Genomic DNA, 16,951 nt, shown 5'->3' on the forward strand with positions numbered 1-16,951 from the left:
GGGATCACACTCTTCGCTCCGATGGGGACCAGTTTAGTATTTTATTTTATATTTTTAATAATAATTTATAATTTATAATGTATGTTTGTATTTTTGTAATATATTAGTATTCTTTTTGTGAATTTTAAGTTGTGTTTAAGATAATAAATAATTTATTGAATAATAATTAATGTGCAATATTTTAATTTTAATGTAGTTTAATAATTTTATATATTTAAATTTTTATTGTAAATTTTAATTTTTTATTAGGGAATTTCTCGCCCCGACTTCGATCCCATTAGGGGATTCTCTACCCTATTCGTGATGGGAAATAAGCGGTAATGGAGATTAAAATTCTTAACGGAGATGGGGACGGGAAGAGTACTCCCTGCTAATTTCCCGCCTTGTGCACATCGCTACACTTAACACCAAAAATTGAATGGAAAAATGGGCAATTTCTCAAAGAATAAGAATTTAGGAGATTCTTCCATCAAAAAATTTGGTGTTGAGGTTATTTGCACATAAAGTAAAACTTTAGAAAGTTTTGCAGAAATTTAATCTATATGTTATATATATATAATAGATTTACCATATTTTTTAAAACAATAAATTTTTTTTCTTTATTAGTATTATTCAATAATATGCATTACTATTTTTTTTGATTTATTTAATTTCATTTGATATCATCATTAGTTGCATGCTCTCTCTCTTATGTTGTTATATATTTTAGGGGTGATTGGTTTAATAATATCCGGATTTAATTTTATGATTTTGAAAGTTTGGTGGATCCATAGAAATAGCTAATTGGCAGGTCAGTTACTATAATAAAATTCAAATCAATATTTGGATTTTATATTGTAAAATTGAAGATGATAAATTCACATATTCACCCTTAAAAATAAAATCATTATCTTCTCTCCTCTTTTAGATGGTAGCACACCATCTTCCTTTCTGATAGCACGTAACCATAGTGTCTCTCTCCTTTCATGACTCTCTGATCTCTCGCATCTAGCTTGAATGTGAAGACCTCGTATTTTTTAGGTAATTCTCCTTATTAATTTATACTCTTAGATTTGTGATATTCTCTAATTTTGGTATGAATTGATCTTCTTCTTATAATGATCATTTCATACATGCGTTAATATTGGAAAGCTGAAGAAGGTCATCGTTTTTTCTCTCTTCAATAAGATTATTTTTTTATCAATATTATAATATGTAGATACTTAAGAGAAACTTTAGTAAACTTATTTCAGAAACAAATCAAAACCCACAAGAAGTTTATCTTCAGGATCTCATGGATGCCTATGGGTCAAATTAAGATAGTTATGTGAGCTTTAGGCATACATATATGAATATATTTTATGTCTTATGTCTTTATTCATATACTTAATAGGATTTAGAATTTATGTGGTTTTGTTTAAATAAAAAAAACTTATTTTTAAGTTTAATTATTGGTGCCTGGTCGAAATTTATTGTTATTGTTATTGTCCAAATCTTGATTGGTTATATTTTTTTTCATTATTAATTATTCAATTGTCGATCCGTGTAAACGCTGATAGCCCTGAACTATTTTTATATGCATATAATATATGTCCTATATATATTCATGTTGTATATTTTAAGTTATTTATTATTATTCATAATAGTTTGGTTTTGATTTTTGGCTTGTTTTGTCATTTTTTATTTTTTAATATACGATTATTTTGAGTTTTTGTTCAATTACTCAATTGCATTGCATACTAAATGTGTTTTTTCTTACTTACTATACAAATTTCCCTTCATCAAATCTATAACGAAAGGTTTGTCAAATTAATAATCCTATAGAAGTTTACATTGTATACTCTAGTTTGATTGAGATGTTTTTTTTCTCCCAAATTGTAAGGTTTTTCTTCTCAAATAGTACTCATATATGTATGTAATTGTAATGTGGCTATATATGAATATATGTGTTAGAAGGGAGTATTATATAGTTTGTTTGTTTTAGATTCATGTCATTTGTTAATTAAGATTTAATGATCTAAGAAACTAACACAAGTAAAGAACCTATATGGAAATGCATTATTGATAGCTGATGAGAATAAGTTACTGATCAAATTCAACATAATATGATATATAAAACACTGTTATAATATTTGACAATTGATTTAGATTTTGAATTAACAGTATATATATTTCCTTTACACAAAAATATTTTGAGGGTCATAGAACTATTATATCGTACTGATCTATATACCATATATTTATGTGATTAAAAAATCAAAGTAAATTGAACTTTCCGCTTTAGAAATCTTGCCAGTGTTTGTTACATTAAATTTGAATTATATAATAAAATATTTAAATTACTTTTTTTTTTTTTTTTGAGAACTAGAATCCATTAAACAAATTGCCGATTACAAGGAAATGGCAAGTCACGCTCAATAGCGTGACGAGCACAAGAGAGTGAAACCCCAATTCACATTGCACTAATTTTATTTTTCAAAACCTAATTGGCTAATACATGAGCCACCATATTGGCTTCCCTAAAGACAAACCTCACACCACTAATAGAAGGACATACCAACAGCCTTTGAATCTCAACTATGATACCATCCACCTCCCTACAACCTCGCTCTTCTCCATTAATGAGTTTTACCATCTGCAAACAATCCAATTGTACATCAAACCTTGGCAGCCCCCTTTGCATTCCAGCTTTAAGGCCATCCCGAATCGCACAAAGTTCAGCCTCCAACGGAGACTTGGCCCGGTGCAAAACAGTGGCAGCAGCAAAACTAACCGCCCCCTCGCCATTTCTAATCACCATACCCGTAGAAGCACCAAGAACGGTACAAGAAAATCCAGTATCAACATTAATAGTATTGCTTCCCCCTGTTGGCTGCTCCCACCTTACCTCATCTCTTTTTGGAACCCCTTCCCGCCCTCCTACATTACGTTGGAGTTCCTTCAAATATTTGCCACATCACTCCAATATATCCCCGGCCCTTGGATAACAACCCCCATGAACATAAGAGTTTCTAATAGACCATAAATGTAAAGAAACCACCAGAAAAAACTCAAAAGAAGACGACGAACAAACCTTACTAAGCCTTTGGAATGCCTCCATAATGTTGCTTGAACGAGCTTGTTGAATCAAATCCCACATACCACACCTTTTCCACACCTCTTTACTCAACCGACAGCCCCACAACATATGCGGCCCATCCTCTATGTAACGTCCCCGCTCCAAGCCTCCATTGGGTCCTTACACCCACAGATTGAATGAATCTTATACACGAGTACGTCACTCTAGCTGCTTCATGGACTGATGACTGGCCCTACAGACCAACACGAGTGTTTCCAGCATGCTTTGTCCTCACTCGCACGCTTCCTGGGAAAACTTCCCAGGAGGTCACCCATCCTGAAATTGCCCCAAGCCAAGCATGCTTAACTGTGGAGTTCTTTCGAGATGGGCTATTGAAAAACAAGATGCACCTTGTTGATAAAGGTAGTACCAATCAATCCATTTAAGCCCTCTTCAACTGTGTAGTCCCATACCTACATAGTCTCAAAATCATCCCACCTGACCTTCCCCAGGCGATGTGTGATTGCACAGCTTACCCGGTATTTCCCCTTACGGATCACGGGACTAATGACTGTCACAATAATCCTTAACCAATTGTAGCCACCGTCTCTGCGTCATATTTAAATCTTTCGGAGTGAATAAATACTTGAGGCCCTTATGATCAGTATAAATCTCACATTTTCACCGTAAAGGTAGTGTCACAATATTTTAAGAGCAAAAACTACAATGACAAGCTCTAAATCATGCATTGGAAAACACTGCTCATAATACTTCCGTTGATGGGAGGCATAATATAACCGTCTCAACTTGCATCAGAACAAATCCCAGACCGTGTCTGGATGCATCACAATAAACGACAGACTTTTCTTTATCTGATGGCAAAGCTAACACTGGTGCTTTTATTGACCGTTGCTTCAACTCTTGAGAACTCGCTTCTCACTTATCAAACAAATCAAACCGTCGGTTTTTATTAGTTAACTCCGTTAGTGGCATAGAGATCTTAGAGAAGCCTTCGACAAAACACCGATAATACTCTGCTAACTTGAGAAAGCTTTGCACCTCAGTTACTGTTTTTAGCCTTGGCCAATTTTTAACTAACTCAATCTTTCCCGGATCAACCCTGATTCCATCTTTTTCTGACAATGTGCCCTAGAAAGGACACCTCTGACAATCAAAATTCACACTTTCTAAATTTTTCATTCAGCTTATGATCCTGAGTCATTGTAATATCATTCAGAAATGTTGCTCATGATCCTCTTCTATTTGAGAGTACACAAGGATGTCATCGATAAACACTATAACACAATTATCAAGGAAATCCTTGAATACTCTGTTCATAAGACCCATAAAGGCCACTAGAGCGTTTGTCAATCCAAATGACATTACCAGAAACTCGTAATGACCATATCTGGTTCGGAATGTAGTTTTCAAAATATCTTCTTCTCGAATTCTTAGCTGATGATAACCACATCGCAAATCAATATTTAAAAATGTAGTTTTCCCCTGAAGCTGATCGAACAAACCATGAATCCTAGGCAATGGATACTTGTTCTTGATTGTCAGTTTATTTAATTCTTGATAATCAATACAATTTTGAGGGAACCATCCTTCTTTCTCACAAATAAAACTGGAGCTCCCCAAGGCGATACAGTGAGTCAAGTAAACCCTAAATTGAGCATCCCCTAAAGTTGTATTTTTAGCTCCCTGAGTTCTGTTGGAGCCAATCTATATTGTGCTTTCAAAATAGGTTATAGGTGCCAAATGAATTATAAAATCTATCTCTCGTTGTGGTGGTAATCCCGGAAACTCCTCAGGAAACACATTAAGAAATTCTTTTACAACTCTAACTGCCTCAGGCCCAAATATTTTAGGTCTGTTGGAGTCAATCACGACCGCTAAAATCCTACACATCCACTATGTAGTAAATTTTTAGCCCTTAAAACTGAAATAACTGGGATTCGAGACCCCTGAACCGATCCAACATAAACAAATAGATCTTTGCCCTCTTGTTGAAAAGTTACCATTTTCCGCTTGCAGTCAATGCTGGATGAATACATGGATAGAAAATCTATCCCAAGTATGATATCAAACTTTGCTAATTCTAGCACTACTAAGTTAGTACTCAACTCCTTATTCTCCACTATAATTGGCATAGACTTAATTTGCCTTTTGGAGATAACCAATTCACCGCTAGGCAGTAGGGTTCCAAGCCCTCTTTCAATGAAGTCACAAGGCCTACCTAATTTATTAATTAATCTTGATGCCCTATAAGAGTTGTTGACAAGAAGCTAACCTGTAACCACAGAAGGACTAGCTGCAGCATCAGCTTGAGTGATAGCAAACACCTGAGTAGGTACGGGCTTTGCTTCCTGCTTCTACTCTTCTTTCTTTGCATGAGGGAAATCTTTCTTAAAATGCCCAACCATGCTACACTGGAAGCATGTTTTCCGGTTGCACTCTCTAGGATGATGTTTCTTACAACGTGGGCACTCAGGGTAAGAATAACCTTGACGTCCACCTCTACCTTGGTTCACTCGAAACTGCTTGCTCTACCCCAAACAACAAGACGCCAAGGTAGCCTTTCTTTTCTGGTTAGTGGTGGAATCACCACCGTTCCTACCGTATATAGGAGTAGGAAGAGCAGGGGTTCCACCAACACTTGGAGTTTCTCAAGGCTCTTGAAGGAACTTCACCGCACCCTTAGCTCTCAAAGCCTTATCAACCATTTTAGCATAAGTCATTGCCTCACTCGTAGTAATTACCAGAATGTGTCTAATCTTTGCATTTAGACCCACTAGGTACTTCTTTTTCTTCTTGAAGTCTGTGGGCACTATACTTGAGGCCAGCTTGGCTAGATGGTCAAACTTCATTGTGTACTCTCTTACTGACATGCCATAACTCTGAACCAGATACTCTGAACCAGATCGGTCAATTCTTTTTGCCTAGCACTGCGGACCACCTCATTATAATAATTGGCATTGAAAAAATCTCGAAATTCTTCCCAGGTGATGGTGGTGACGTCTCGGCTGAGGGACACTAATTCCCACCACACGAGTGCGTCTTCCTAAAACTGAAATGTTGCACAAGTCACCCGATCATTGCCAACAACTCCCATGAAATTTAGAATCTTTTCTATAACAATGAGCCACTACTCGACCTTCATAGAAAAATTGGAGGCGCTTGCTTGCAAAACCTCTCGTACAGTGGCTCCGTACGGTTGCCACCAATAGGTTGTTCTGCTGGCACTACTTGAACCATAACAGCCTGAACTTATGGTGGAGGCACTGTAGGAGACCCTACTGCCTTAGCCTAAAAATCTCTTCGTCTTGCTAGAAAATTTGATCTTGCATTTCTGAAAACCTTTGCTCCTAATTCAGAGGAGCTTGAGGTGGGTTTTCATGTCTACCACCCTAAAAACTTCCACGGCCTCTGCCGCATCCACGGGGATTCTAGGGAATTTGATTTCCCTGACCGCCTCCCATCTCGACCCTATTACCCTGACTCCTTGTATTTCGTTGGCTGTCCATTTAATAGGACTTAGCATGCAAACCCGTAAGTCAGGCAGGTCAGACAGGGATCACATGAACTCTATATACCGCACTTATGGAATTTATGGCAATGCATTAAAATAAAATGATTTTAATCTAATATGCTTCCTTACTTTCTTTGCTAATCACATACATTACTAACAAGTAAAGGCTTACTAAACCGTGAGTCGAGCTTTTCTCTGACAATGATTGTACATGTCTTGACAATCTTCAGTAGACAAACTCGGCGGCTCTGATACCAAAATTGTAACGCCCTAATAGTTAGGCGCACTGCAGTGATTTTCTAATTAACTTGCCACCTTCGCTAATCAAAGAGCTTTCCTCAAAAATCGTGCCAAATTAAAATTTTGATTAACATTATTAAACTTTATAAACATATATATTTACATAACTGGGATCTCGTATTTAAACTTTTACAAATAATTTCAAAATGCTTTTACAACCATGTTGCACAGAGACTCAAAAATACCGTCTAAGGTGTCCTGAGACCGAACACTCCAGGTCGGAACATCCCGACATGTACAATCACCATCCAAGCTCGGAGTTCACTCATGTTCAGCCTTCACCTTTCCTTTAACTACACATGAAAGTAGCAACTGTGAGTCAATAGACTCATAAGAAAAGAATATAACAAATAATATACTACCGACTTGTATCTAGGCATCCATACACCTATCCACAAGGCTTATCAGATGAGTAAGAATGTTCTTTACTAAGGTACGACCACTGTACCACATGCACTACGTACCTCAAGTACCACTAAGTGTTATACCATGTACACTCCGTACCTACCCGTTCTAGTGTTGGTAACACCGTACTGTACTCTTTAAACATTGTACATTATACCAGTGCACTCAATACCACTACCATACTAGTGTTGGTAGTGTACGAATCACAATAAGTATGCATATAAATCACACATACACATAATCACATATATAACATGTTCTATTCTATTCTTACCTCATTTTTGAGTTCAAGGGAGTTGGCTGACCTGAACTGAAAACCTCGTGTTAGATGGATGTCCTAAGTCACATTTACGTAAACAGGTAAGTAACATGTCAAAACCTAATCCAAGAAATTCAAACTCACTACCAAGGCTTTTGCTAACACTAGCTCTTATAAAAACACCCTAAATATCAAGGAAATAACCAACTAAGGCTCTGAAAATAACATGAATTGACAAAACAGACTGTTTGGGAAACTTGTCCCTGATTTGATTAACCAGTTTTACAAGACATGTCAAACCGGTTAACTGGTTTGCACCAAGTAACCCAAAATAAGCCAAATCTTGTCCAAATCTCACCAAAACTTCCAAAACACCTGTACCCTTATCCAATAATAGAATCCAACCAAAACTAACAGCCAAAAAGCAAAAAAACTGAATATGCAATTGTTGAGCCAAGTTTGAGTGCTCAACCAAAGAATTAAGCATCAAAACCACCTCAAACCAACTTTAATTAACTTAGAAGTAACCCAGAAAACAAACCCTAATTGCATTAAACTTAGACAGAGCTAAACTATAAATTTTACATGCTACAACCAACAATTTCTACTAGGGAACTTAACAAGAAGAATTTAGGGCCAAACCTCACTTTGTCCTTATAAGAGCTACTGATTTCCCAACAAGAATCATATAAACGAAAAGAGAAAGAGAAGAGAGAGGCTCTAAGTGTTTCTTGTCTTTTTTTAATTTTCCATTAAATTTAACATACCAAAAAAACATAGACTGAAATATTAGTGGCTAGGTGTCACACAACTAATCAGCCACCTATAGGCTGAATAATAAAATTATAATAATACCCTTGAACCTCTTAATTCAAACAATTGTAAGCCTATGGTTAAAATGGTCAAAAGCCATAACTCCGCTCAAACTCGACATTCTAAATATCACAAAAGTTATTCCTGTAAGAAATAGATTCTAAACTTACCCATGTCACATAAACGGCCATCCATCGCATTTTTCATCGTCGTCGAGCGAAAATCATAAAAAATACATAATTCACATTTAACATACATAATACTCTTAGAGTTTAATAAAATCGCCAGAATTGAGAAATTATAACTCTAATGCCCATTTCTAATAATGGGATCCACAACATAATAAAATCTTAAATCATTATAAAAATGTCACTAATTAATGCTAATTAGCTTTACTAATTTATAATCTAACATGCGATCATTACAATTTGTTACCAACGAGCTTTATATGTCACTATCATTGCTTAATAAAGCAACTGATAAGTAAGGAACCTATCAGCTGTTTTTAAAAGTGAGTAACAACTCATTTCTAACAACGGTAATTACTGTACCTTTACCTCGATTATAATCGAGTCACAAGAGATAATAATTGAATCTTATTTAACATGCTAAGAAGTGCGGACCGACCTAAGTGGAACAATGTTCAACAATCCTGAGTCTTATGTCATGATAATAAGAACTTGGTAAACAACTTAATCAATCTTGAAATAAGCCCTAAATTCACAACTGGACAAACCCTAATCATTACGGGTTCAGAAGCAACCTAAACATCACTAAAGCACTCTAAACTACGTTTTGAAAAATATCCCAAACAAAGAACTAGTTTCGAAAAAAAACTAGGGTTTCCCCTGCTGGGCAACCAGTCTACAGTTTCTCAGTAACCTGTAGAATCGATCAATGGGTTTCTACTGGCAAAAATGCAAAACCTTGTTTTTACTTCAAAAATCCGACCAAATATTCTTCAAAACTATTCAAACTTTGTAGAACAATTAAATACCATAAAATTAACATATCCAAACATTCAAAACTCAGAAACACATCAAAATGACAAAATCACAATAGTTGAGTAAAATTTGAGTTCTTGAACTCAATTCAAGACCTAGCAACCATGGAATCATCCAATTATATTAAACAACCTTTAATAAAACCTAGAAACCTACTTTGAACACAACATAACCCACAGGCTCAAAACCATACATAAAACTTAACAAAACTTAACCTTGAAGCTTAGAAATCAAACAGAAACAATGAAGATCTTACCTCCAAGTTGCTTAGCCCCTAAAATTGGTTAATTCAACTAAGAATTGACTAAATTATGATGAAAAGACTCTGGTTGCAGCTAGGTTCTTAGGGTTTTGATGGTGAGAGAGAAAAAGATGAAAGTTTGAGTGATAACTCTTACAACTATCAAATTAATAAACAAATCTAATTTCAGCTAAGATTATACTAGGTTGTTAAATAAGACAAAACAATTTAACTCCAACATCATGACTATTTTACCCCTCCCATCACACTTAGACTAAAATATAACCTAAGGGTATTTTTGTCAAACTAACTATTCCGAAATAAACTGACAACTCAGCATGCTAAACTAATTCGATATAAATCCAATATATCCCATTCTATTACCGTCGTGACATCTTTGACAAATACATCGAGTTTTCATAGTCACTGAACCCAAAAATATTTTAGTTCAGAAATAGTATATAAAATACCCACATATTTTAATAAAATTTATGTAATTAATAAATTAAGCTTTAATTATTTATTTACTCAAAAATCACTAATTAACTCATAATTAGCTTAAGTAAGATTATAATCCTACCCTAATATTCATATAATTAATATTTAATAAAATATGTCCAATTTAACATAATCTAAATTTTTGGAATATTAAACTTATATACATTTATTCATTATCATAATCAATTCTTATTTTAGTAAGGTTAAGTTTCTCACTTATTAAAATTTCATATCTAATATCATCATTGTCCATCGAATATATTCAATGAGACTTTTAATGAATGGTTATAGAATAATAATCCTTCGACTAGTGTTTAAAATTAAAAAGTCTTAACTTTCCCATTAATTTGTTTCTCATAATGATTTAATTTTCCAAATTACAAAGTAATCAATAATTTAATTTAGCTGGATATTCAAATCAAACAAGGTATATCATGTATTTCAATAAATTTTATTTATTGAGATTGGTATAGTTCTTTGAAATTATAATTATTATGAAGAATATTAATTGTCTTTGTTTAGAACAATTTAATTTCTATAATAATAATAATAATAATTTGTGAATCCAATACTATTTTAGTGAGTAGTATACTCCCACGAAAATAATTAATAAGACTTTATTTTTCTCTAAAAATAAATCTTATTCTTTTATTGTATTTGATTTATGACTATTAAACATTTAATTTCCACATTCAAAGTTATTTCTTTTAATTATCACTATTATCCAAATTTTAATTAGTTGAATTAAATGCAATTAAGTATTTTCAATCATTATGTGTTCTTAACACATAATTTACTTGTGTCATAAGTATAAATTAAACCTTTAATTTAAATTATTTATTAGAATTATGTCTCTTTATATATGTACATATATTATTTATGATCTAATTTTACTAGTTCCTCATCTATTTCTCAAATAGATCTTAACTAATAAATTTAAATATTTATTTAGTTAGATAGTTCTAACAAAATGTCGTTATTTCTAAAATAGATTTTTTAATGAATCGTTGATTCTACAATATTAGATTTAAATCCCTAATCCTTGTAAATTTTGAATAAATATTCAAGACTCTTAATTAAATCTCATTTAATGAATAAGTTTAAATTTTTAGAATTAAAATAGTTTTAATTCAGTGAAACTTTAGTGTAGAAATATTTTATAAGTTACTAGTCAAATAGTTTTATTATAAACATCATTCATTAAAAAAAAAATAATTAAACATTCAACTTTTTGATTTTAAAATTATACTATGAGTATTTAAATTTTTATTTAGTAAAAATTAACTTTGCATATATAATTTGAAATTAAATAATTATGTACTAAATTTGATAAAGGATTAAATTAAATTAAAATGAATCAAAAACAAATATGTAACTAAGAATTAAAACAATAAATAAAAAGAAATTGCTTTTTTAAAAAAAAATTCTTAAACTAAAACTAAAATTGTACTCCTTCAATGCTTTTCTAAAATCTCATCCAACTCGAACTTTGAAGAAGTCTCACTTTCTTGAATTATCAAGTAGGCTTTGAAATCTGTAAGCAATAGAAAATATTGTTAGTGGCAAAGAATAATTTATTCCACTAATATAATCGGGATATAGAGTAAATTAAATTTACCTTGTCATATCATGTTGTAATTCCATCAAAATGTTAACTTGTTTAGAAGAATATTTCTGTCTTATACTAATTGTTCATGAGAGGCACCATAATGATTGTGAAGTGTCTTCCAGATATCACAAGTGTTGATAAAAGTCTCATATTTTTCTCTGATCTATTCATTGAATAAAGTCAACAAGATATACTTTGCACGACGATTATTTTCTTGCCATTATGCAAAGGGGATCCTTGACTTAAGACTCGAGACTCGATTGTTCACGTACTTATAGTCATGGATCTTGTTAGGTTACTAATTTATATATGTTCTATTTGAGTAGTAGAAGTTATATGTCTACTCTCCACTCAAATGTGAAATAACCATCTAATACAATTACTATTGTAACACCGTACTTGATTAGGCCCGCTACAGTGATTATATAATTACTATACACACCTTTGCTAATCAAAGAGTTTCTTTGAAAATAGTGCCATATTTAAAATTTTAATTAAACTTTAAACCTTTATAAATATATAACCTTACATAAAATCTGGGATCTGTTTAAAAAAGTTTACAACATTATCCCAATATATTTTACAAAAGTGTTGCTCTGCGACTACAAAATGATGACCCATGTTGTCCTGAGACTGAACACTTCTGGTCTAACCGTCCTAATATGTACAATCATCCTCAAACTTTGGACTTACTAGTGCTCAGCCTTTGCCATTCCGTTACCTACACATGTAAACAGTATCTATGAGTCGACAAAGTATAAAACATATAACATAATACACCCATGCATCTATTTACAAGGCTTAAGAAATAACCAAGAATGTTCTTAACGGAAGTATGACCTCTATACCACATGCACTAAGTATTTTTCTAAAATTTGTGTTGGTAGAGTTTGCTCCTACTTCGAGTACAATTGAGTGTTGTACCACATGCACTCCGTACTCGTCCGGTACTAGTGTTTGTAATGTTGTGTCATACCCCTTAACATTATATACTGTACCAATGCACTATAACCGCAACCGTACTGGTGTTTGTAGTATACAAATTACATAATACAACACGCATATAACACACATACAGATATACATGTATACATTTTATACTAATCTTATCTCATTTCTAAATTCAAGTGTGTCAGTCAACCTGAATGGAAATTATGCACTGAACTGAGGCCCTATGCCATATTTACATGAAATAATTAAATAACTTGCTAAAATCTTTTTGGGTACCTAAACTCAAAATGATAAGTTATCGATAAATAGCGTGGCAATACCCTAAATATCGAGGAAACATGAAAACTAAGACTTCCAAAACTACCTAAATTGATAAACCAGATTCCCAAAATGGTAAACTACTTCTTAGGATCCTCTTTCGGAAAACGTTTTACCATTTCTGGAAAACAGTGAACTATTGTTTTGTAGAAAATCTTAAGAGCTTGAATCTCATTCAACTTTACCCCAAATTTCAAGCTAAGGTCTATAACACCTAATAGTACCCCAATAAACATATATTTATCAATAACAACAAGCGAAACTCATAAAATCAAAGTTACCATTATTGAGCCAAGTTTGAGTTCTTGAGCTAAAACTTGCTCAACAACTCAACCAGATCGCAAATTCAAATCAAGTAAGCTACAAAAAACTCAAATAAACTTTAGAAAGCACCCCACAACAAACCCTAGCTCGGACATAACCAAATCAGGAATTTGCATGCTTCACTAAAACTAAAAAACTTCCAAAAACTCAAATAAAAGAGATCTAGGGTTTACCTTGATTTTTTTTCACCTTCAAATCTGCCAAGAATCAAAGAAAACACTACTAATTTCCCACCGGTTTCCTAGGAGTCGAAATCAAGAAAGAGAAAGAGCTTCTTGAATGAGTTTAGTCTTAACTATTCTAACTTATCCATTAACACCTTAATTACTAATTTTATTAAGATAAATAACAATCAGAATAAAAACTTAATTCTACCATAAATCACTAAAGACTTTTAAAATTCATAAACAAAAATTCACTTTGCCCCTTAACTTAAAGCTTAAGCTATCTTAAGACCAAGGTGTAAAATGGTCACACACCACAAGTATAGGTAAATTACATCACTGATTATTATATCAATATAAATTCAGTGAACTGATAAATCACGAGACTAATGTGCTCATAACTAGTTTTGACTGTGTAGACAACACATAATTATAAATAACAATATGATAAGGATTTAACAAAATTTATATATTAAACATATAATCATGAAATTATTATGTGAACCAAGTCATATGAAAAATAGAAATAAAATAATTTATGTTATTTTATTGATAAATGAAATTAAGATTACATTAAAATTGAGTTTTATTTAGGGCATAAAAACTCAATAGCTCAACCCTTCCCTTCACCACCACCACTTCAACAATGCCAATAACCTCATCCTCCTCAATACTCCTTTGCTTTCTAATCCAAAATAAACAAAGATGAGAGCTGAAGAATATCGTTTCACAAATTCTTAGGCTTATTTTATCATTTCTATTATATGCTTTCTTTATTTTCAATCCCAATAGAAGAGATGTATGGATTAGACGAGATAATTATTCTATTTAAGTTTTTTTTTTCTTTTCTAAAATAATTTAAGAGTTATTTAAGTTGTGATAGGTAATTTTTTTATTGCATATACAGGTAAAGAGAGACAGAGGATCCTCATTTAGAAGAATAGGATCTAAATTGTCAGGCTTTTGACATTTCGATCTTAGGGTTTGTTTCTGTCTTTTGAATCCCAAATTCCTTCCATGGAAATGGTAAGAAGGGCATCGCATGCCGGCTCTTGGTATAGCGATGATCCAAAAAAGTTAGGGGAAGAACTAGAAGGTTGGCTGAGAGAATCTGGGGTAACTAAATCTCCTCAAGTACGGGGTGTTATTGCACCACATGCTGGGTATTCCTATTCGGGTCGTGCTGCTAGCTACGCATTTGGAAATATTGATCCGACAAACATTACTCGTGTGTTCCTTCTTGGTCCATCTCATCACTATTACACTTTGAAATGTGCTCTTTCAATGGCTTCAGTTTACAAGACGCCAATTGGGGACTTACCTATTGATTTAGAAGTTATTCATGAGCTTAAGGCTACTAATAAATTTGAACGAATGAGTATTCATGCTGATGAGGCTGAGCATAGCATGGAAATGCATTTGCCTTATCTTGCCAAAGTTTTTGAGGGGCACACTATCAAGGTGGTACCAATTCTTGTAGGAGCTGTTAAAGCAGAAAATGAAGCTATGTATGGAGCGTTGCTTGCAAAATATGTGGATGATCCCCAAAATTTCTTTTCTGTATCTTCAGATTTTTGTCACTGGGGCTCTCAATTCGGTTACACTCATTATGAGAAAAAACATGGGCCTGTATACAAATCCATTGAGGTTTTGGACAAAATGGCAATGGATATAATTGAAATAGGCGATCCAGATACATTTCAAAATTATTTGTTGGAGTATGGCAATACCATATGTGGAAGACATCCGATTAGTATTTTTCTTCATATGCTAAGAGGTTGCTCAACAAAGATAAAGATCAATTTTCTTCGATATGAGCAGTCAAGCCTATGCAAGAGTATGAGAGACAACAGTGTAAGTTATGCATCAGCAGTTGCAAAAATTTGACTATTCCACACCGTGAGAATTGAAGATCATTTCAAACAAAACCAATGTAATAATCTTCTATGTTTTAATCGAAATATTACTTCAAATAAATTGTTACTTTATGCTTAAAGATTATTTTAAATAAATATATATGATAAAACTAACCAATCTACAATTCTAGACAAGAAAATATTAGAATATTTCTAATTAAGGAAATAAAATAATATTATTGATTCTGATAAATGAATATTTTATATTCATTGAATCTGGATAGAATCAATTACGTAATATTCTATATATGGTCAGATTTCTATATTCATTGCCTGATTTGATTTCCTGAATTAATTGTCAAAATATTCTGACAATTAATGTGGCACAGATACTGATGGAGTATCTCACCTATAAATATAGGGTCTCGGTCCCCGAGCTCCTCACTCATTCTGTTCATAACAGCAAATTCCATCTAAAGAGAGTTGAGAGAGCGAGGAAGCCCGATTACCCATGGTAGTCAATTTCCTTTGCAGATCAAAGCTTATGTGGGTTTGAAGCTCAAGATTCAATGGCTGGAGGTATTTCGATCCTTATTCATAGTGTATATATGTTTGATTAATTCCGCACTTAATACTTAAACATATACATTTCAGTTTATATATATAAATGTCTAACAGTTGGTATCAGAGCGGTTTTTATCTCTGCCTTGATTTTAGTTTGAGTTTCATATATATATATACTCGTATATACAGTGTTTATATATATATATATTTAATTCAGTGTTGATATATATATTTATTTTCGTTTGTGTATATATTTATATATTCATATTCATTGAATCTCAATTATATATATACATATATATTTTCATACATATATACTTGTTTATTCATTCAGTTCATATATATATATATATTCATATACATATATATATATTTTCTTCATTACGTATATATGTTGTATATATATATATTTATATATCTAAATGCTATATACAAATATATACATATATACATTTCATGTTTATATATATACATACAGTATTTTTATTTTTCTGTATATATATGTATATATATTTTTCTATATATTGTATATGTATTAATACATTCATATATTAATATAGATTGTTCTAAGCATGAAAATCCACTTTGAAAAAACAAAGAAATCTCAAAATTATTTTTCAGAAAATTTTGGTGATTTTTAAAGTCTTTGTTTTATGTATTTTCGATGCATAAAATCTATATGAATGTCTTAATTTTTGCATTTAGATTCATTTGGAATTGATTTCATGATTTTTGGAAGTTTAAGGAAATTTTATCATGTCGTTTATGGCAGTGTATTTTTCAAAAAAAAAAAAAAAAAGGGAAAAAATTTCGATTTTTTTTTTATATATATTTTTTATTTATTTGGAAATATAAATTATTCTCCTATTGTTAATTTAGTCAATAAATTACATTCATTAATTTCCATTTTTAATTTAATACATATATTTAGAATTAATATGTTATTTAGTATAAACTGAAAATGGAAATTTGTTTTAATATGGTAATTAATTACATGATTTATTTAGGCATGTAATAATTGTGCAATTTGTATAATTGTGCATTTAATTATTTATTACCAAATTTATGTAATTTAT

The 16,951-nt window shown here is 32.2% G+C and overlaps 1 protein-coding gene across 1 annotated transcript; it reads left to right on the top strand.

Annotated features, from left to right (window-relative positions):
- The first annotated feature begins 332 nt into the window (after window positions 1–332).
- LOC115720756 (uncharacterized) lies at window positions 333–15,511 on the top strand. The gene is made up of 2 exons (XM_030649933.2): window positions 333–1,020; window positions 14,363–15,511. Exon 2 carries the CDS (start codon window positions 14,473–14,475, stop codon window positions 15,340–15,342), a length of 870 nt encoding a protein of 289 aa, XP_030505793.2. The 5' UTR covers window positions 333–1,020; window positions 14,363–14,472; the 3' UTR covers window positions 15,343–15,511.
- The last annotated feature ends 1,440 nt before the right edge of the window (window positions 15,512–16,951 follow it).

Source organism: Cannabis sativa, chromosome 2 (assembly GCF_029168945.1).
Source record: "Cannabis sativa cultivar Pink pepper isolate KNU-18-1 chromosome 2, ASM2916894v1, whole genome shotgun sequence".
NCBI lineage: Eukaryota > Viridiplantae > Streptophyta > Magnoliopsida > Rosales > Cannabaceae > Cannabis > Cannabis sativa.

Coding starts and splice junctions, on each gene's coding strand:
- LOC115720756 (XM_030649933.2), top strand. CDS start 14,473: ATGGAAATGGTAAGAAGGGCATCGCATGCCGGCTCTTGGTATAGCGAT.